Source organism: Quercus robur, chromosome 5 (assembly GCF_932294415.1).
Source record: "Quercus robur chromosome 5, dhQueRobu3.1, whole genome shotgun sequence".
Taxonomy (NCBI): domain Eukaryota; kingdom Viridiplantae; phylum Streptophyta; class Magnoliopsida; order Fagales; family Fagaceae; genus Quercus; species Quercus robur.
In genome coordinates, this window is record NC_065538.1 from 53583082 (window position 1) to 53605728 (window position 22647).

The 22647-nt window shown below is 35.8% G+C and overlaps 2 protein-coding genes across 11 annotated transcripts in view; both read left to right on the forward strand.

Annotated features, from left to right (window-relative positions):
• LOC126728939 (probable LRR receptor-like serine/threonine-protein kinase RFK1) overlaps window positions 1-22647 on the forward strand; it is a 51023-nt gene that overhangs the window by 22456 nt on the left and 5920 nt on the right. For 2 of the 6 annotated variants that reach the window (XM_050434684.1, XM_050434690.1), the window contains exons 1-16: window positions 13786-14019; window positions 14980-15151; window positions 15449-15520; window positions 15626-15694; window positions 15774-15845; window positions 16164-16235; window positions 16346-16417; window positions 16554-16625; window positions 16730-16801; window positions 16908-16979; window positions 17083-17154; window positions 18270-18338; window positions 18631-18696; window positions 22125-22187; window positions 22280-22327; window positions 22496-22545. The exons of 1 other annotated variant lie outside the window; for it this stretch is intronic. In XM_050434684.1, the coding sequence (XP_050290641.1) occupies window positions 13923-14019; window positions 14980-15151; window positions 15449-15520; window positions 15626-15694; window positions 15774-15845; window positions 16164-16235; window positions 16346-16417; window positions 16554-16625; window positions 16730-16801; window positions 16908-16979; window positions 17083-17154; window positions 18270-18338; window positions 18631-18696; window positions 22125-22187; window positions 22280-22327; window positions 22496-22545 (1210 nt within the window). In that variant the 5' untranslated portion in view covers window positions 13786-13922. Of the gene's footprint in view, window positions 1-13785; window positions 14020-14979; window positions 15152-15448; window positions 15521-15625; window positions 15695-15773; window positions 15976-16163; window positions 16236-16345; window positions 16418-16553; window positions 16626-16729; window positions 16802-16907; window positions 16980-17082; window positions 17155-18269; window positions 18339-18630; window positions 18697-22124; window positions 22188-22279; window positions 22328-22495; window positions 22546-22647 lie in introns of those variants that run through there. 3 more of the 6 variants (XM_050434688.1, XM_050434687.1, XM_050434692.1) reach the window with 3 other exon arrangements.
• Window positions 1-22647, forward strand: part of LOC126728944 (probable leucine-rich repeat receptor-like serine/threonine-protein kinase At3g14840) — a 42493-nt gene that overhangs the window by 5862 nt on the left and 13984 nt on the right. The window lies entirely within an intron of this gene.

A 22647-nucleotide genomic window follows, 5' to 3' on the forward strand; every position in this document is an offset into this window, starting at 1 on the left:
TATCAATGGCAATACCATACAACCTTGGGAAAGCCAAGTGAAAAGGTTGATCCCCACACCACCCATCCTACCAAAACCTCACTCTATTCCCCAACCCAACAACAAACTGACAATTTTTGCTAAAATCCTCCCATCCCATACAAATACCTCTTCACAAACCACACCTATGAACTCCCCTACCCAGTATTGAGGTCCAACCCCCCCATTCTTCCCCATATTTTGAAGCTACCACCCTCCTCCATAACCGATCCTCTTCCTTCCCAAACCGCCACAACCATTTCCCCTATAAGGCCTTATTGAAAGTAGTAAGTTTCCTTATCCCCAAACCACCATTGGCTATAGGCGCACAACCGTTATCCCATCTTACCAGATGAGTTTTGCTATCACCCCATAGAAAATCCCTTTGCAATTTTTCAATTCTATTAGCCACATGAGTAGGAATTGTGAATAGTGATAGAAAATAGGTAGGAAGACTAGATAGTGTACTCTTGAGCAACATCAAACGACCCCCCTTAGACAAATACAGCTTCTTCCACCCGGCTAATCTCCGCTCAAATTTTTCCAAAATAGGATTCCAAATTGAAGGGGAATTATGAGAAGCCCCCAACAGCATGCCAAGATAAGACATAGGCAACTTTCCAACTTTGTAGCCCAAAATTTCAGCTAGGGCATGCACATCATCAACCTCTCCTATTGGAACCATTTCACTCTTATGCACATTAACCTTCAAACTTGTTGCCGCCTGAAAACTAAGTAACAACAACCAAATATGAAGGATTTGCTCCACATCCGCATCACAAAATAGAATAGTATCGTCTGCAAACAGTAGATGAGTAACACATTCCCCACCACCCCTCCTACCCTCAACTTTAAAACCACTGATCAAGCCAACTCCCTCCACTCTTCTCAACATTCTACTAAACACCTCCATCATAATCAAAAACAACATAGGAGATAGCGGATCCCCTTGTCTTAAACCTCTTGAACTACCAAAGAAATCGGCTGGGGACCCATTAATCAAAACAGAAAACTGAACTGTGGTTATGCAAGTACGGATCCACTTACACCACTTCACTCCAAAGCCCATTCTATGCAACAAATTCAACAAAGCCTCCCAACTCACATGATCGTAAGCTTTCTCAATATCAAGTTTACCAATGACTCTAGGAACCCTAATCTTCCCTCAGCTATCCACACACTCATTTGCAATAAGAATCGAGTTAAGAATTTGTCTCCCACCCACAAAGCTATTTTGAGTCTCAGAAATCAACTGATCTAAAACCACTCTCAAACAATTTGCCAAAACCTTAGACAAGATTTTATACACACTCCCCACCAAGCTAATAGGTCAGAAATCTCTAATATTAGAGGCGTTATTCTTTTTAGGAATTAATGCAATGAAGGTAGCATTAAGAGATTTTTCAAACTTACAATGTTGAAAAAACTCTTCAAAGACCGCTAAGACGTCTTTCTCCACTACTCTCCAACAATGATGATAAAATGCCATAGTAAACCCATCTGGACCTGGAGCTTTGTCCCCTTCCAAGTCATGAACAACTTGAAGTATCTCCTCCCTCTCAAACTTCCTTTCAAGCCAAACCCTCTCCACATCTCCAATACGATCAAATTCCAAACCCTCCACAGAAGGTCTCCACCCCTCAGTCTCCTTGTACAAAGTTTTATAAAATTGTACTACCTGATTAGTCATCTCGGATTCCTCCTCAAAAACCACCCCATCCACCTCCAAAGTCCTTAGGTGATTAAACCTTCTATGAGAATTAGCCATTTTGTGAAAAAACTTGGTGTTATTATCCCCTTCCTTGATACATAACATCCTAGATTTTTGTCTCCAGGAAATTTCTTCCAAGGAAAGAAGATGCTCCACCTGGGCCCTCAAATCTACCATATGAACTTTCTCACCATTAGTGAGACCAAAGTCCCCTTCCTTGGCGTCTAAATTTTTCAACTCCTCCAATAATTGTTTCTTTTGACGCTCTACTTTACCAAACTCTCTGCGATTCCATTGCACAATATCCTCTTTCAGAACCTTCAATTTTTTTGCAAGCATGAAACTAGGTGTACCTACAAAAGAATGCCGATTCCACTAGAACTGAACTCTATCCACAAATCCCTCCGTCTTCAACCACATATTTTCAAATCTGATCGGACTTTTCCCCTTTGCCATCCCCCCTGCCTCCAAAAGAATTGGACTGTGATTTGAAATAGGACGTGGTAAAATCCTTTGAAGAACATTTAGGAAATGGTCCTCCTAATCTGGAGTGACCAAAGCTCTATCAATCTTGGACATTGCTGGTTGATCAATACCACTTGACCATGTATATCTACCTCCGTCCAAAGGAAAGTCAACCAAGTTAAGATCCTCAATAAATTTAGAGAATTTTTCCATAGCCAAGGTCAAACGAACCTCACCCCTACACTCACTAGGATAGCGAACAATATTAAAATCCCCAAAGCAGCACCATGGTAACCTCCAATACTGCTGAATACCCACAAACTCATCCCACATGTGACCCCTCTCAATATTCTCATTTGGGCCATAAACCCCTGAGCATGCCCATGTAAAACTATCCCCCACCCCTTGCCACTTTACCGAATCTAAGAAAGTGCCAATCATAACCTCCACCTTCTCCAAGACCCTTTTATCCCACATAAGCAAGATACCACCAGCAGTCCGATCAGCCTCCAAAACAGCCCAATCCACATATGGACAGCTCCACAAACTACAAACCAACTGTCTATTCATGCTAACAATTTTCGTCTCTTGTAAACAAACAACATCGCACTTCCACTCCCGCAACAAATTCTTCACCACAAGTCGTTTTTGAGGATCATTTAAACCTCTTACATTCCACGAAATCATTTTTATCTTCATAAATACTACACTATCCCCAACTACTGACACCAACACAAGACCACCCTTTATCTCTTGTCATAATTCACCGAACATATCAAGTTTTGTAACTCTCTATGTCCCTTGTTTTTGGACTTAGCTACTTTTTTACTACCCGTTTCTCTCCTGTGTAACATTGGTTGTTGCCATCGCAGTTTCTAGCTTCTGTAAGAGAGCAATGCACAACTTCTCATGTCGAGTCGTTGACAACCCAACCAATTTACTAAACCTAGGAATTCTGTGCTTCACCCAACTAGAAATATCTAACGTATTCTCAATACTCAATACCTCAGTGGCCTTCTCCAACTCTGCTAAATTTGTTGACACACCCAGATCAATTATATGCAGAGGTAAAAAATCAGACACTTCTATTTCTCCACCCACAGAAAAATCCACTGCATCCTCCACAAGCATGACCTCCCTAAGAAGACTTAAAAGTTCCTTACTAGAAAAAGAATTAACCTCCTGACCCGATACTCCAAAACCATTGACCCAGCTCGCAAAAAGTCCAGAAAAAGATCGGGAAGAGAAGGTACAACCAATCTCGGCACCTGATGGGGGGCATCTATCCCCTGCATTTCACTAGTACAATCAATCTTGCCACCTTCATCTCCACCCTGAACACCCACCTCCTTAGTCCCAACTCTCGAAGGACTCGAAGTGTAATCAGAAACCACATGACCTATTAAAGCCCTGTCACCCCCTGTTTCTGCCTTACCCAATGTGACTGAAGGTTCATCGGCGCAAAACCCATCAAAAATAATACACTCAGCCTCCACTGAGGTCATCGCAAGGAAACCCAAATTCTCGGATAGAGGAAGAGACCTCGTAGCCTTCCTCGTGGTGTGAATTAGAGCTGTAACGGCCCTATCCAGTGTCGTCGGTGAGTCCGTTGTGCGAAACCCACTGGAAAAAGTACACTGGGTCTTCACTGGTGACTCCGCGGGATGACCCATCGCCTCGCTTTGGCCAGTTGAACTCCTTGCCATCTCCGAGGCTTGGAATCGCATTGAGCCGACCATCTCCAGCAGCGCCGGTGGCTCCTTGGTGTGAAGACCACCAGCACAAGTGGTGTCGATCTCCCTCGTAGGCTCATCACGGTGATCCAACAGCCCAACTCGATCAACCGAATCTTCGTAAGGTGTTGCCGAAGCTTGTGCTTCGTGTTTTGAAATGCTTGGGTTAGTTGGGTCACTTAATAAAGAGCTTACATTGATTTCCATCCTGAATGGGCCAATGGGCTTTGGATTAGAGAGAACTTGAAGGCCCCCTTGAGTGTTGCAGTTTTGTTTTGAGCCCACCACAACCTTATTGTGGACCTGTGACCCACTAGAGGGATCCTTCACTATCTCCATCTGACTCCTTATGGCCCAAGTGGATTTCCTCAATCCCCTTTTCTCAGACTTCCATGCACCACACCTCAATAGGTCAGATCCCAACACAGGATATTTTTGACCCCATGACCCACGAGAGGGACCCGCCACCTGCTCCCTCTGATTTCTTGTGACCCAATTAGAACTCCTCAGTCTACCTTTATTAGGATACCAGACAACACTCCTTTTTCCTTCCCCATTCACTTCAACGGTCAAGCCTCCTTCTTTCCAATAAGGATTCCTCAATTCACGCTCATTGCCATAAACAGCTTCATTCAACTTTGATTTGAATTTCAAAGGAAAGGTCCTTCTATATCCTACCGAATTTGTCTCTCCCAATTCAAATTCCACATCAGTGCTCCAAGAGCCCATATCTCTTCCCCCTAAGTTCATCGGACCTGGTATGTTCACCGAGACCTGATGTCCACGCACTGCATCGGCGAAAGATTTAAGAGGAAGAACCCTTGAGTTATCCTTGTGAAGCTGAGCTACAAATTTCAAATGACCAGAACCTCCATTCACATAATTAACAGGTTCCAACATCTTCCTTAATTCCAACCCAAACACCCTCCATCCATTCTTTGTCCGACCTTCTAGAAGAATAACGGACCTCCTAGACCCGCCAACTTTAAATTCAGACAATAGAAGGAACAAGCCAAAAGAGTTGGAGCACCGTTGGAGGGTATTGGCTACATCACCTTCCCTGAACGTATAAAAATACTTCGGACTAACTCCTACGACAATCTGTTCTAAACTTCTCATTAGCCATTGTGCCGCGTTCTTTCCCATGAAGATCGACTTCATAAAGTACCTACTTCGCTCAAAAATCCTTAACGAAAAATACTGTCCCCCTTCCTCTACCACCAGTTGGAAAAGTTTGGATTCAATAAAAAAATTGCAAGAACCACCCATAATGGCTCTTAATCTCCCTCTCCCTTCACTCTCACTCTCACTCTCACCAAAGAAGAAATCTAACTAGAACTCAAACCTCTAACATCACTTTGAAGGATTTTCATGGAATCTAATTCATGTAATGCTGAAAAGACTAAGGTACTATACAGCTCAAGATTTCATATCCTTAATGCTAGAGAACACATGAAAATAAATAAAATCACAAACTTGTACTTGTAAGATTGTTTTCAAATGCTTCAATTACATGTTTGATTGTAATATTTTGCTGCACTAATTTGTAGCAAAATTCACAAGGTTTGAATAGACGTTTTTTTCCAGTGTTTTTCAATTTATGCCTGTCTTCCTCTAATTGTAGTGATTTTGCATACAACTATCTCAATGGAACAATACCACTGGAATAGTCAAGCATTGGTCAAAGCATTTAATCTTAAGTCTCCAACAAGGTATATGCGTCAAGCATTGACTTAAGTCTCGAAAGTTGGATATATCAATTCACTATTACTTTAGGCGGAGATTTCATTGGTCAATAGTCATTACTCCCAACTTGTATGGACAATTAAACTAAATCATTTGTTTTCCTAAAAAGAAAAAAAAGAAAAGAAACAGTATTATTCAAATAATTGGAAGATCATAAGTGACAAAATGAAGAATGTATGGTAGCACATACTCCATCAAAACTAGGAAAAATGATGGATGCCTAGTTCAATAACAAACTGAGTAGCCTTTCACGCTGCCAAAGTCTCTAGCACCTCCACTGATGAAGGTAAATCAATTTTCTCAAATAAGGCTGCTATCACTTTGCCACTCCCATTTCGAACTCTCACTCCAATTTCTACTTCATTAGTATCCTCAAACACAGCCACACAACATTCTCAAGGACTATACGCTTTTGAAAATTTTCTTTAATTGGTAGAGCCTCAGAACATGCTCACCATAAGAAGGTTTTAACCTTGTTTGGCACTCTAAGCTTCCAAATACGAGAACTAAAGGCTTTTCACTCCGAATTTCTGAACTTGAGACTCTTGTCCCTATGATCCTCCTCGCAGAGAAGCTAATACCCAGTCTTGACTGAATAAGTGTCATTTTTGCTTCATGGCCAAATCACACAATCTGTCTGACTAGTAGCACAAATCAGGATAGCTTTTATCCATTGAGCTTCAAAGGGAAGGAAGTGTAGATCAATCAAAGAGTCGTTCCACCATCCTGATTTAGGATCAATCAAATAGGATATAGTAGAATCAACAAGAATATTAGTTCGACATGACAAAATTTTTTATGGGGTATCACCAGGCAACCAATTATCGCCATAAATCCAAATACTCCTACCATCCTCGATTCTCCAAAGCATCCTAATTAGCAGCACCAAATTAGTATATGTATAAATATAAATTAGCGGCAACCATGAAATGGTACATCACTATGAATTGGTACCTAAACATTCGTTTCCCATACAAAACCAAAAAAATTTCCGTTGAAATATTAACTCTCTTGATTGTCACTCCACATGATCTACACAATTTTTCCCTTAGAATTAGAGGTAGATTAGTATGAATAAATGTGTCCCTTAAAATTTTGAGAAAAGACAATTGTACTGCTTTGTTAACTATAATATAATGGTACAAAACAAAATAACTAGCATTATAGACGTTCATACATCTCACCACCAAAGCAAATCAAAAAGTGTTCTAAGCCACATTTTCAAAAAAAGAAAAAAAAAAAGGCAGAAACACCATTTTGGTTCCTACATTTTGAGGTCACAGTCAATTTAATCCCTACATTTTGGTAACAGTCAATTTAGTCCCTGCTATTTTCAACTTGTAATCAATTTGGTCACTACTGTTAACTCACTAACGGGAAATGTTTACGTGGCTGACGGTGTGAACAGTTAGCACATTTGATACTGACGTGGCAGATAAAATAATAAAAATAAGAGAAATGATATGTCTACAATATTTTTACAACAAATCCTAAGTGGCAGGTTGTTACTGGTTGTTATTGTTAGGTTAAAAAAGTAATCTTAGTGTTAGTTTCAAATTTGAACCAATAACAACTAACCATCTGTGATTTGTTGTAAAAATATTGTAGACGTAGCATCTTTCTAAAAATAATGTTTAATACATCTTTTAAAATGCCAACCAATTTTAATAAAATAAAAATAATTTCAATTTAAAAAATGAAAAATAAAATCTTAGATTTTCTTTGTATCTTCGTGCACGTTCTTGACAACCAAACACAAAAATACAAATATCATATTACTAAATCAACCCAAAGACTCAGTTCATTCGAGACAGCACATCATTCATAAACCTTTTAACGTAGTTTATCCCTCACAATTCAATTACAAATGTAAACAACCAAAACTACAGCCAATAGACCCACTTTGTTGTCATTAAACCAATTTTGAAACTCAAAAAAACCCCTACACTCTAATATCACCAAACAAACTTTGAGACTAAAAAGGCCCACACGCCAGTTAGAGCCATTTTCTGTAATGACTATGATAGGAATAGTTTTCTAGGTTACCAGATAATCAATGAGAAAGCATGGATGGTGATATTTTTCATTGTAAGCAGTTTTCCTCAAGAAAATGTATCTTTCGGTAAGAAAAACCAAGTGTGCAACGGCACCATTTGCGGAATTACCGAACTGAAAAAACATAGTGGCTAAGATAAATCCCATGATTATCACCATGCCCAATCGATGAGAAAGGCTTCGTCATTGGATACGAATTCGTTATCTAGGTTTGCATCGGACCACCACCAACCACACCGTGTGTTAGGAGCTTTACAAGTTGCTGATGATGGCATGAGAAATTGGAGTGCTTGGACAATATCAGGCCAGTCACATGGCTTAATGTTTTCTCAAGACACCAATGGCTCCTCATGCCTATCTAGTGAAGCTCCTAATTGCTCTTTGAGGGGGACAAGCTCGGTCTCCCTACTGGATTTAGATTGATGAGCATGATGAAGGGTAGCATGTGAAGGCACCTTACTCCACATAATGCCTCAAGGCCATGGCAGAGGAGGGCCATGGTGGGCAGAGATGGATTTTTTATGATAGGCAGCACCAAGTGGTGCTGACCCTACGTGTTAGTGCATGGCATGATGGCTTGGTTAGTGGTTGCTTTGTATGTGGGCTTGGTGGCTTGTGTACAAGGCTGTGCTGGGCTGCTATGATGATGATATGCTATGCAAGACATTGGGCTGGTTGGTGCTAGCTAAATGCATGGACTTGTATGAGTGGGCTGATGGCAGTTACTTGGTGTGTTGCAGATGGACATGTTATGTGGGCTGTGATGCTGATGAGAAGGGCTTGGGCAGAGGGCTAAGGCTTCTAAAACGTGGTGGAACTATTATGTGTGGGCTGCTGGAACATGGGCAGAAGCCCCATGATAATGTGCTGAGTAATGGGCTGACATGTGCAGAGTGTGCAGTAGCAGTTATCGGCAATTACCAAACAGTTTCTGGCTTTGTGGATGTTCAAACCTGCTGTGTAAGGGCTGGAAATGTGGAAAGTAGGCCAAGGCAGCATTAATTGAAGGTGTTCTAAGTCAGACCACATGTGGCAGCAAGTCCTGGACAAGGGGTAGTTACTTAGCAATAACTGCTATGACAGTTAATTCTGTATATTTATCCTAGGTTGTTGGGGCTGTCAACAGCAGAGTGTATTATTGTGCTTAGAGAATTCCGTGTGTATTCTCCAGGCTTTCTTTATACTTGATATTGAGTAATAAAGGTTGAGATTGGTAACCTGTAAATACTGTGTGTGCTAGGTGTGTGTGCATTCCCTTGAAAAATCTGTTCTAAGTGTTCCTGCAGTGTATGAGTGTGGAGTGTTGGCTGAGACTAAGTCAGTGGGCTTAGTGCCATCACAGACAGAAAATTTAAGAGAAAAAATTAATCCTGTGACACCGTGACACCAACCGAAGCTCCACGCGTGCTCCAACCCAGGACGATTTGATTGCTCCTGCCTTGTGTCGCTGTCACCATTCCTGCCTTGAGCCGTCACCAGCCATCAAATCCCAGCGTCGAATGGAGATCTCATTGCTTTCCTTTGTAATGAATTTTCTTCTATGTGTTAAGGTTTGGAAAATGGGGTTTTGAGGTTGATTTTAGATTCGTGGGTTTGGTGTTTTGATTTGGTTTTTTGAGGTTTCAAGGGGAAATTTGGCCACCAAATTATCTGGGTTTTGTGTAAACAAATTTAGTAGGATTTGTCCCTATCAAAGCCACTGGATTTGTCTCCATCTGGGTTTGTTCTTGTTCTTTTTCTTTTTTGGTTTTTGTTTGGTTACCAAGAAAGTTTGCTAGGGAAAATTTGTTGAGTTTTTTTGTATTCTAAAATTTCAATTTCTTCTTGGTTATTTCTGATTAGGATGTTTCTCAATTGTATAGAGGTGAGATGATGTGGAATATATTTATGAATTCAAGGATTTAAGATAGAAAAATCAAGAAGGTGATTTTGTGTAGCTATGAAAATGGAAGAAAATCTGGGATTCCTAATTTTGTTTTCCAATTTTAAAATTGCGAAATTAAAATTAAAATTAAAATTATTTGTATTAAAATTGAAGAAATGCCAACGTGGTATTTTAAAATATTTATTAAACATTATTTTTATTATTTTATTTGTCACGTCAATATTAAATGTGTTAACCGTTCACACCGTTAGTCATGTAAGTATTTTCCATTAATGAGTTAACGGTAGGAACTAAGTTGACTACAAGTTGAAAATAGTAGGGACTAAATTGATTGCTGCTAAAATGTAGGGACTAAATTGATTGTGACTCCAAAATGTAAGGACTAAAATGGTGTTTTCGCCTTGATTTTATATGGTAAAATTCAAGCTTCCTTGGCTTGGGATGTCGTGCCGAACTTCCCATAAAGATTTACATCAAATTATACAAGTTAATTTCTTTCTCTTCCTCCGCTCCTATCCTCCTACTCCAAACATAAATTAAAAGAAAAAAAACTTGAACTCCTAATTGTAAAGCTAGTATGTTTTTTTATTGTATCAAGAAATCTGGCACATGAAAATTGTGAGAGATGGGGTAAATGGGGTTTTAACTTATATTAGATAATGCTCAAGACTAAAGCATTTTTAAAGCAGTACAAAAAGTCTTGTTCCTCTCTCCGCGCGCAGCAGCCCCCTTATTTATGAGGATGAGGAAAAGTGAACATTGAGGTTTGAAAACTTGACTAATCATTTTGTTTGTTTGATTATTCTGTGGTCTGTATTATTTGACTAATAATGAGAGTAATTTGACACGCAAACCTTTTATCTTTTCAATCTCTCTAATTGGCGTTATTTATAAAGTAGGTGTATCTCTTTAGTCTTTACCCTCGAAGGTTTTTTTTTTTTTTACTGTAAATAAATAAATTAAAACATGTACATATATTATTTTAAGTTTTTTTTAAATAAATATATTTTCTTCCTAAAAAAAAGTTTTTTTTTGGGAATATATATATATATATATAGAGAGAGAATTTCAACTTATAAAGTTTACTCTTGATAATAGCTATTTTTCATCAGATTAAAACACTAATCAATTTTGAGTTTATATATATATATATATATATATATATATATATACATACACATTTGATGGAAACGTGTAATAATATTATATTACGTGTCCGTTTGGATACAACTTATTTAAGCTGAAATTGAAAATTGAAAACTAAAAACAATGTAGTAAAATAATTTTTAAATGTGTAAAAAATTTACTATTCACTTATTTTTTACCATAAATAATGCACCAAGCGTTGATTTAAAAAAAAAAAAATTGAAAGAAACACAAAACATGCATTTGGGAAACGCACACTACGGGTCCGTTTGAATTAAACTTATTGTTACTGAAAACTGAAAACATTGTAGTAAAATAATTTTTAAATGTGTAAATAGTGTTGTGGGACCCGTGAATAATGTATGAACAGTATATAAACAGTGCGTGAATAATACATAAACAGTATTTTTTTTGTCCTCTACCCAATAAAATCATGTGATTTTACTGTTTACACGAAAGAAAAAAAAAAAAATTGAAAACGCAAAATGCGGCCGCCACTTTCAGTTGAAACCAAACGGTACTACATAAATGTGGAAACATTTTTACACGGCCTATCTACCAATATGGAAACATGTACATGCGTCGGTAGACTTTTTTGCAAAATATATCCAAACCCAAAGAAAAAATAAATAAATAAAGAAAAGAAAAATGGGGAAGTAGTGAGTTTACATACAACGTGGCACTGATGGCGGCGGTTAATGTACGCTACCTTACAAAAAAAAGATTAATATTTTTTTATTGAAAAAAAGATTAATATTTAATAATGCCCTCACTGACCTCCCAATCATTTTTTTCCAGTTTTGGAAACAAAAGCATAAGCTTGCGGAAGATATTAATCCAAATAAAATTAAGTTAAATAATGTAAGGTTTTTATTTTGTCTTTAAATTTTTTTTTTTTTAAATGATAGGATTGTGATATTAGGTTTGTGACAAATTAAATATTTTATTAGTATTCTTTTATTAAAAAAACGCTTTATTACTTATTAGTATTCCATGATGAAAACTAACAGATTAAGAGCGCGTTTGGATTCGGCTGAAAGTTCCCTGCGTTTGCGTTTTGTCTGTTTTTTTTTTTTTTTTTTTTTTCACGCGTTTTGGAGCGTTTTGGGTGTTGCGGCTACTGTTCATGCACTGTTCAATGAACAGTAGCCGCAAACTTTGACTTTTCAAATTTTTTTGGACCAATCACAGCACATCGTGTACTGTTCACGGACCCACAAATTTCACTTTTCAGTAACTTTTTCATTAAAAATGGGTCCCACGATACTATTCACACATTTAAAAATTATTTTGCTACAGTGTTTTTCAGTTTTCAGTTTTCAGCTGTATCCAAACGGACCCTAAGAAAGTGGTGTGCACATGATTCAATGCAATATGATAATGTATTGTATTGTAGCATAACCTTGATAATTTGAGAGATGCTACGTCTATAATATTTTTACAACAAATCACAGGTGGTTAGTTGTTATTGGTTCAAATTTGAAACTAATACTAAGATTACTTTTTTGCCCTAACAATAACAACCAGTAACAACTTGCCACTTAAGATTTGTTGTAAAAATGTTGTAGATGTATCATTTCTCTAATAATTTTAAAGAGTTTTTCTATGGATATAACAAAATTATACAATATATTTACAAAGTGAGGTGTCAAATTACCATAGGTCAAAATAATAATAAAATTATATTGATTGAGACTCATTACAACTCAAAACAAAAGTATTATAAGAATATTGTAAGATTTTATTTTTTTTCCTTAGAATTTCTCAAATTTTTTTTTTGAGAACTAGAATTTCTCAATTTTGAAATGTTATTATTACTATGAGCCAATTAAATGATTTGTTCGGCTTAAATGAAAAATGCTTACATCAGTTTAGAACTTTGAGCATAAACCTATAGTCCAAGAGTTTTTTATTTCTATTTTTATTTTTTTATACTCTCTCTATAGTCCTAGAGTTAACTGTTCAAATAAAAAGTCCATTGATTAAATTGAAACCCACATAAAAATCTCAAAATTGTTATATTTTTTTTGAGAATCCATCTCAAAATTGTTATATTGTTGCTTACAATGGTGCTAAAGATGAATTTATCAATTGAGCCAATTGAAACCTATCATAATATTTTATCTTCTAATTTTGAATGATGGTATATAATACTAATATTTTAGCCAAATATTTCTAAATCATTAAATTTGATGATTTATTATTATTATTTATTTTTTTTGTTTAAAATAAAAAAAACTTGTTACTTGCACTTCAATGTGCTCTACAACAAATGAAAATATGAGTTGAAAACACGAAATCGTGTCTTCAATGCACGTTTTCAATTGTTTGCAGACCTATGTGTATGGACAAACAGGTATGTACAACATACATTGCCCGGACAAAAATATCAAATCAGGATTTATGGACTTAACTGAAGTGGGATGTGACATTTTTCGGAGAAGGAAATACTGCCTTATGTAGGGCCTCGACCCCCAATTGGAATTCACCGCTACATGTTGGCGTTGTTTATGGACTTTGCAACACAACTCGATTTGGTTTACCGATTGCCACTGTGTGCTTCAACTCTTAGAAAGAGCCAGCGAGCAATAGACGTTGAACACTTGCACATGCATGTATGTTTGGCGGAGAGTGAAGTAACTCATACGGCAATGAAAAGTGTGTCAAACACTTGTCTTTATTAATGTTTTTCTTAATGAATTATGCTTTAGCTCTCTCTCTTGGTTTTGTGGTTTTGTTTTAAAGCTAAATTGAATCAAAGTAAAGCTAAATCAGACATACCCAAAAGCCAAAATGAAGAGAATAAAATACTCACACTATTCACAACTCGCCAGGCTGTGAAAATATTACAAAATTTATTGTCTAATGGGTGAGACAGGATTTATATGACAATTTTAATCCCACTTGGACATGAGAACAAAAAACTGAACGGTGAAAAGGGAACAATATTTTGACAATTTGTTGCAGTCACACACGCTAATTTAATGCAATATGATAATGTATTGTATAATTTTGTTTTTGTATGCTCAGAGCTTTGGACTGTCTTAAGCTTTTACAAAACCAAAAAAGTCAGTGTGCACAAGCAAACTCACTTTTCAAAGCATACTTTTAAGTTGTACTAGTACCCTTCAGGAGCCAATAGTTTTGACAGTTTCCGACCATCATGCAGGGAAGAAACTTCTTCTTTGTCTTCATGATTATGGCGTTTAGTTGCTTCTGGTTGAAGAGATCCGCAGAGGCACAGGTACCCCAACAAGAAGGTACCAGCTAACTCTTCCATTCTTTATCTCTCTTGTTTTTTGGTGGGGCCTATAATACTTCCATTCTAACTGTTGAGGAAAATGAAAATTTTGAATCTTGGGAAGTTGGTCCAACTGGGTGTCACCATAACTGGTTGGACTAGTTGGGTTTAGCTTGTCATTTTCGTTTGAAGAAACCGAAATAATCTTCTTGGTGACCAAAAGGATAAATGGGTGTTTTTGCATTGAGATATATGACTATAGAGTAATTCACTAGTGTTGATTTTCTGGTTGTCTGTGTTTAGAGTGTCTAAGTTCCATTCTCTGTGGTTTTGTCTCGTCCTTACTGGTTTGAAAATCACATAATTATGAAAAAATTGATTTTTCCCTCTTATGAAGTAATCTACTTTGAAAACCCAATTGTAGTGGTTTTTATAAGTCATATTGAGTTATTACTTTTCATATTTTCCTCCACAATGTTCTGTATGGAAGAAGTGATTTGGAGAATTGTAGGAATTAATTCATGAAATTTGGTTGATAGAAGTCTAAATTTGTTATCATTTGGGAGTTCTAATCAATCTCCATGCTCTAGTTTCTATTTGATTATGAGCTGATGTGTCCCTTCAAGGAAAAAGAAAAAGAAAAAGAAAAAGAGAAAGTTATAAACAAAATGGGAAATTGAACTTATGTGTAGAATGGTAGAAATGTCCTTGATGTTCCTCATATTTCTCTTCAAGTCTTGGGTATTTAGAACTACTGGACAAGGTTAAGCTAACTGTGTTTCCAATCTAAAATTAGGCAGCAAAAATTGTATTACTCAAGTGAGAAGATAAATATCTTCCTTGGTGCTTTTTAATGTAAATTTTAAAGTTCATGTAGCCAAAATAGGGAATTAATTTGAATTGCCATTGTTTTACATTAGTGCAGTTGTACAACACTGATTTGACATGTTATGTTTATTTGATTGTGGATGTTGTTTAGTTGATGCACTCAAAGAAATAACTAGTACGATGGGTGTGAAGGATTGGAGGTTTGATGCTAATTCTTGCCAAATTATTGGGGTAACACCAGAGCCAACAGAGAATGCTGAGAGCAGCATCAATTGTGATTGTCACTTCGAGAACAACAACACTGTCTGTAATGTCGTAAAGATGTATAGTTCCCTCATCTTATTACTAATTACTTTTATTGCAATTCTTCTATCTTATGCATCATTCTATGTCTCCACACGACGGATAAAAGTCTAAAACTTACTCATCTATATATTGTTATTGTAAATACTTTTTATCATGAAAGTGAAAAAATTTGTTGTGGACCATGCATTGTAAATTTATTCCAGTAAACATTATTTTTAAAAGCAATCTGTTTAAATCTCTGAGCATGTTATCATTGATTTACTTTTCATGATAATAATTGCCAAGACTCAATATTTTATTTCTCATGTCAATAGAGTGCTAAAGGGTTATAGTCTTCCTGGCATGCTTCCACCTCAACTTGTCAAACTTCCTCACCTCCGAGAAATGTAAGATCGTTTTGAAATGCTTCAATTACATGTTTGATGGTAATATTTTGCAGCACCAATTCCTACAGTGTTTTTCAATTTACACTAGTCTTCCTCTAATTGTAGTGATTTTGCATACAACTATCTCAATGGAACAATACCACTGGAATGGGCTTCAACACAATTAACTTTTATGTGAGCTTTTGTAAAATTATATTGATAAAATTTATATCTATTTGCTTTTATCTTAAATTAACCAGCAAGTGATGTGCAGCTCTGTTCCTGTGAATCGCTTATCAGGGGAAATTCCAAAGGAGTTGAGAAATATTACTACTCTCACATACCTGTACGTTTTGAACTTTGGTTTAACTCAATCATGTATATCTTGGACAATGGATATTTATGGTGATTGAAGTCTTTATGAGTGGGATACAGTTGTGAAATGAAGTAGAAAGGCTTCGGTTTTCTTGTTAAATGTATTGTCATGACCTCAAAACCTGTGGAACTTTTTATCCTTTATCAGTTACATAATAGTTTTGATATACCTGAACTCCATAGTGACCTTGTGGAGGGTTTAATCATGTTTTTTTTTTTGCTATTAAGCTTTCTTAGTAATCTCAATATTTTCTTTTTTAATTTTTCTTTTTTCCCCCTTTTCAAACAGGTGCCTTGAAGCAAACCAATTCTCTGGCATTGTTCCTCCTGAGCTTGGGGATTTGACCAACTTGCAGACTTTGTGAGATGCCTCATTTCTTCATTTTGGTGTTCTATAATTCTTAAATTTTCTCTTCACTTTTAACACTTTTCTGAAGGATTTCATTCATTGCTTCAATGTTGTAATTGCAGAATTCTCTCCTCCAATAATTTGACAGGGAACTTGCCGATGGCTTTTGCTGGGCTGAGAAACCTAGTAGATTTGTGAGAGTTTATTATATCTACCTTTTATATATTTGCCTCTCTTTAAAGCATAAATATCCACCTCTATTTATATTTTCCTTTAAAGCATAAATATCAACTTATGCCTGATCAAAAATCATTTTATTGCCCAATGCAGTAGGATAAATGATAACAAATTCAGAGGAATTATACCTGATTTCGTACAGAATTGGAAACAACTGACAAGATTGTGAGATCTTTGTTCTTTTGAAAAATATCTCAAGTTCTTTGAGTTTTAATGGTAGATAAGTCTAAATTTAGTGTATATTCTCATTCAAATTTAAATTCTTGAAGAGAAATGCACGCAAGTGGACTCGAGGGACCTATTCCGCCAAATATATCTCTTCTGAATAATTTACTTGAGTTGTGAGTAAAAAGCCTTCTCATATCCACCCGGTAGCTTGATATGATGTGAGTTTGTTTTTGTATATTAATCAATGGTTTTGGCTTATGGTTTGCATCCTTTATACAGGAGGATTAGTGATATAGATGGGCCAAATCAGGATTTTCCTATGTTGAGAAACATGACAGGCATAGTAAGATTGTATGTTTGGTACTTACATTTTCAAATGGTATAAATGTTTGACTTGATGATGGTCAATTTGATATAATTCGTCAATTTGATATAATTCAGTTATATATTTTAGGGTTTTGAGAAACTGTAAGATTTCTGGGGAGATCCCTGCATACATCTGGACAATGAAACAACTGGAGATGTTGTAAGTAAAGCATCTCAAGTATTGGAGCATGGTGTTTCCTTAGTTAGCAATGTTTGAGTTATTGTATAAGTATATATGCCTTTGATTTGGATGGTGTTTGAAGATACAAAGTAAACATGCTTTTGTTTCAATGAACAAGAAAAATGGAGGCCATTTAAGTGAACAGAAATACATAACTTTTCTTTCACCTATAAGGTGGATTATTGTTAAGTATTTATTTCACTTATACAATGTAGACATTTTATCGATGTTTTGCATTTAATCAATGAATAAAGCATGGGCAGATATCATTGTAGATATCCAATATTGGGATTTCAGAGTTCTGAATGTTTATAAGCATTTATAGATTCTAACGGTTGTCATTGTAGATATGCAAAAGTTTATTGACACTTCAAGCTTTCAATTGGCACTTAGAAAAAAAACATAGTAAAAGATTAAACAACGAAGAAAAGTAACATGTGAACATTACAAATGGTGTAAAAAACCTCAAATGAAAAGAAAGATTGTAAAGATTTTGAATAATAAGGTAGAAATAAGTTCTAACTCTAATTTTAAGAACGATAAGAAACAATCAGGCCTTTCAAACTATGAATATCACATACTCCCAAAGAAACCATATCACAGAAACTGCAGATATTATTGGGATCATTTTATATGTAGGCAACTCATAAACATACTTATCATAATTATCTAACACATGGACATGCACTTACGTACACACCTGTAGATATTTGATATACATAAAATTGATCAACCAATATAATCTAGAAACATCAGAAACCTATAGGATATGAACAAGTTATGAAAAATTGATGAATTACTCATTTCTTTCCCTTTAAATTTAAATATATTCTCAAATTTCTTCCTGCTATCATTTTCAGTTGTTTTCTTATTACTATTGTCTAGTTTTCTTCTATTTTCAGGGTGGCAATAGATTAATAGATGCATAATATATTGATAGAAGCAATGCTTGCTTTCAAGAGAATGATGCCTAATGCCTAGTTAATTAATGTAACCTTTTTTAATTACAAAAATGTACTACATTTTAACATACCTGGTTGGTAAATTTCTCAAGGATTGATAATGATTATTCTGTCACTTTATGATTATGATAGGGATGTCAGTTTTAACAAATTGGTTGGGGAACTTCCACCTAGTATAAAGTTAGAGCGCCTGAAATTCCTGTAAGTATATTGAAATATGGGCGTATTTGCTTACATATTAAAACTAGTAAGCATTTCATTTTCAAAGTTTGGAGGACTCAGATTTACATAGCCACAAAAGTGAAAACACATGCTTACACAGATGCATGCATGTGGTTCACAATTTCTTATGATTAAACTTGCTTTCTGCTACAGAACCATTTCTTAGTATGCTACCAAATGCAGGCTTAGATTTTCTGATTGGATTTGTTCAATTGCGTTCGCATTCTAGTATTGGTATATCATACTAAACTTCTGATGTTGTTTTTGTTAGCTTTTTAACTGGCAACTTGCTAAGTGGAAATGTGCAAGACTCAGTCTTGAAGGAAGGAAGTAATATGTATGTTTCCTATCTAGGATGCTTTTAATTTAGTTTCATCTTTTTGATATATTTGCTTTCTACCTTTCACCTGGTGTGATCCCCTTGTAATGTAATTTTTTTTTTCTCCTTGTTAAATATTAGCAATGAAATACAGGGAGTTAACAATTTGAGGCCAATGCACTAACTATTCTAAGCATGGAGTTTGTAAATCCCCTAATTTTTTATATTCATTTGAAATATTCTATGTAGACCTTGTGTGTTCTAAATGCTCTGATACTACTTAAAAAAAATCTGTTTTAGACCCCAAACACTTTAGCAGTGGCTTGATTGAATAAGTTATGATTTAATTTCAATGGATAGCACAAACAACAAGTATTTCAACCATAGTTATAGATACCAAATCAAAAGCAATAAAAATAAAAAGCAGTAAAAAGAACACAGATTTTGTAAAGAAGTGGAAATCCAATGAAGAACCTTGTCAGAGGAAAAACCACTGTAGAGGTCCAATCCCATAGAAACTCACTGTAAGAAATAGTTACAACTGTTTACTTACAAAACCTTTGCACTACTAGATTCTCTATTGTAACCTTGGGATGAAATCCCCTCCCATTGAATCTTCCATTTCCCTCCAATTTTCATTTAGATGTAAGACACACAACATTTAAAATTCAAATAAATGCCACATGTCTCACATTCGACTAAAAGTGGGAGGGAATTGGAGGGTTCAATGGGAGGGGTTCCTTTCCCAAGCTAAGTTACAAATACCTATCTTGCCTTCCCACTACAATGCCCCCAAAACCTTTAGATTCCTGTAAAAGACATTTGCTCTCAGCATAGCATAATATTGATATGGTAGCCTCTCTCCTCTCAATTTGTACAACAGGGGTTGGTTTTATATAGGGAATCATTAGGTTAAGTCATGTGGCCTTCACTGTCAGTGTACAGTTTGCATCAATTTTTCTTGAGTGAGTGTCAAGTGAAATCTCTTGGAAAGCTCATTTGTGTCAACTTCAAAAGGCCATATTTTACTCATTTCAAATCCAAATTAGGTCAAATTTATCTTCATTTTGAAGCTTCGGGCGTTTACTTTCCAATGAAACAAGTTTCACTATGAAATTCATTATGATACAAGTTATATAGGCAAAAGAGCATCAACTCATCATCTTTGAGGAGATCAAAGCTTTATCTTCTCTTAGCAGCTTCTAATCCAGACTCAACCCTAGCACAATTTTATTGATACAGTGAAATTTGACATGTTTTGGCACTAGAATTTGGCAACACTCAACAATCTAAAACCTAACAGCATTTGTTTTACATTATTTAGCTCATACTGCTCTATCTTCTCTTTGTTCTATCGTGAGACATTAGGAGTTTTAATAAAATGATGTTCCTTTTACAAAAAATCTCAGTTGCAATAAGATTTCCAAATATTCTTTTAGAGTTAATGTTAATAATTAAATCATGTTGACTTGAGAATCACTACATGCACTAGGCTACTTTTCACATCTTAGTCTCAAGGCAAGGCACAAATTTAATATTAAAGCAGTTCAGCAGGGCCTTAATTGCCCATCCTGCCTTAAGACAGGACTGTCACAACTTCATAGTCAACAGTTATGGGGCTTTTCAGCATGTGCTCAGAACTTAGCTTTCAGGAAAATTTAGGAAAATCTCACTTCCAATTTCTTATACGATGTCAAATTATATAAGAGACAGAAAGGACAAATTATATAAGGACTTCAGAAACGAGAATTCAGCTTCACCATACTCATTCAGAAACAGTATCAGATATTCTTTTTGATTGGTGGAATTGATTGGGGAAACACTCATCAAGTATTTGGAATTTAGTTCCGTTGTGCTTAATGTGGTGTATATGGAAGGAGCGTAATTGGCGGACTTTTGAGGACATAGAAAGATTGGGTGACTAGCTGCTTGCTTTTTTTAGTGGGTCTTTGTTTGACTGGTCCTGATCTTGGGGACCGCATCTTGTGATTCCCTACCCTTGTTCATTAGTTCTCTTTCTGTTTGTAATTTATTTCTTTTTCTTGTATTTTTTTTGGATTGCTTTGTGCTCTTTTGCATAAGGTAGCTTATTATATATACATCTTTCTTACTTATGAAAAAAAAAAAAAAAAAACTCATTCTTGACCCTCAAAACACTGGTCATTCTGTTCTCTCCAAAGACACCGCATTAGGCATAATGGAACAGCTTGCCAACTCCCCCCTTATTCCTCTGACAAACCCCCTGCCCCTTCCCACACGCCAACATATCTTGAACTAAATTCGGCATTGCCCAATAGACTCCAAATATACAGAAAATCATACTCCACAATTCCTTAGCCATTTCACAATGTAAAAATAAGTGATTAGCATTCTCCCCATACTTCTTGCACATGAAGCGCCACTCCATTATAACAATGCCCCTCTTCCTTATGTTATTGGCTGCTAAAATCTTCCCCAAAGCCACACACCACTAAAAGAAAGCCACCCTTGGTGTGGGATCCTGGCTTTCCATATGCTTCTCCTAGGAAAATTTAAGCCATCCCTCCTCAAAAGTCTATAATAGCTCTTCACCTTGAGTGGAGTCATGCCAAAACCAAACTTTAGTGCTGTCTCCAATATCATATCTAATGAACTGTGTGAAGTTGTCCCAACTGCCTCTAATATACTTCCACAATCCCACTCCATATGACCCGCTCACCTCACCCGAATGCCAAGGTCTTGAAGGGATGGGAATTGTCAAGTATATGACACCATCTTACACAGATTGAGAAAAATCAAATTTACATTTTGAATTAGTGAATGCAGAGTCTAGGGTTCTGTGTGTGCAATAAGAACGTATAATACACATATAGTGCTCAATAGTTTACAAGTAATATCAACTATCTCTGGCAGCCATTAACAGAAAATTTTGGTACCAAATACTATCAACCAACCCAAATGCAATTCACGTGTACTCTAGCAGTGATTTTGTTGACATAATAACTATTTACTTGTCCTTTTTCTAACACTTCATTTTTTTTTTCTTTTCCTTTTAATTCCTGCTCTTTATAAATGCACAGTGGTAGATTTGGTTAGTGCTAAGATTAATTTCAAGTTTGACTTTGGATGTGAAGGTTTCTCTGCAACATTATCTCTTTTGAATTATCAAACATTGTTGCTTCAAATACTTCGTTTTGTTAGTCAATTTTTTGCTTTTTTTTTTTAGGTGGGGGTGGGGAGGGATTGATGCCCTGAAAATTTTCTCCTTTTCTGTTTTGAAATCAATAAAATAGTATTAATGTTATATCCTGAGAAGACATGCCTCTTGGGTTCAAATATTTATGAGATACAAAATGCTATTACTCAAATTCAAATAATTCCTTTCTTTTTTTTCTTTTTTTTCAGTTTGGTTTGGTTTATTTATTATTTAAAAAATTGACGTTATCTTTTCCAATGCATTGCTGCAGTGATCTTTCATACAATAACTTCACATGGCAAGGCCCTGAGCAACTAGCTTGTCACGAAAATATGTCAGGCTACTTGTATAATAATTGTTTACATATATTTTTAGGTTTGATATGGTTTAAGACTGAGATCTTTCACCTCATATTTTTTTTGTTAGGAATTTAAACCTTAACTTGTTTCGAAGCTCTTTAATTGATGATGATGTGTAAGATGCCCTTTCCCACACTTTTTCATTGATTTATCTTCTTGTTTCTTTAGTTCTGTTATAATTTTTCAAGTTTACCAATGAGAAAGAAGGTTAATGTAAGGTGTAGATTTCATATACTGAATGGTGTCCATTTTCCTACTAATTTATTCTTTTGTACTCATTCAGTAGTAGAAGGCAAGATCCTCATTGCTCGAAGAATTTCAACTGTCCACGATGTAAGGATCGGTTTCTGGAGTTCCATAATCATTGATTACTATGAAAATAATGTTAATTTTTCCAAATCAATTTTTGAATTTGTTCATAAGAGAATATATGTA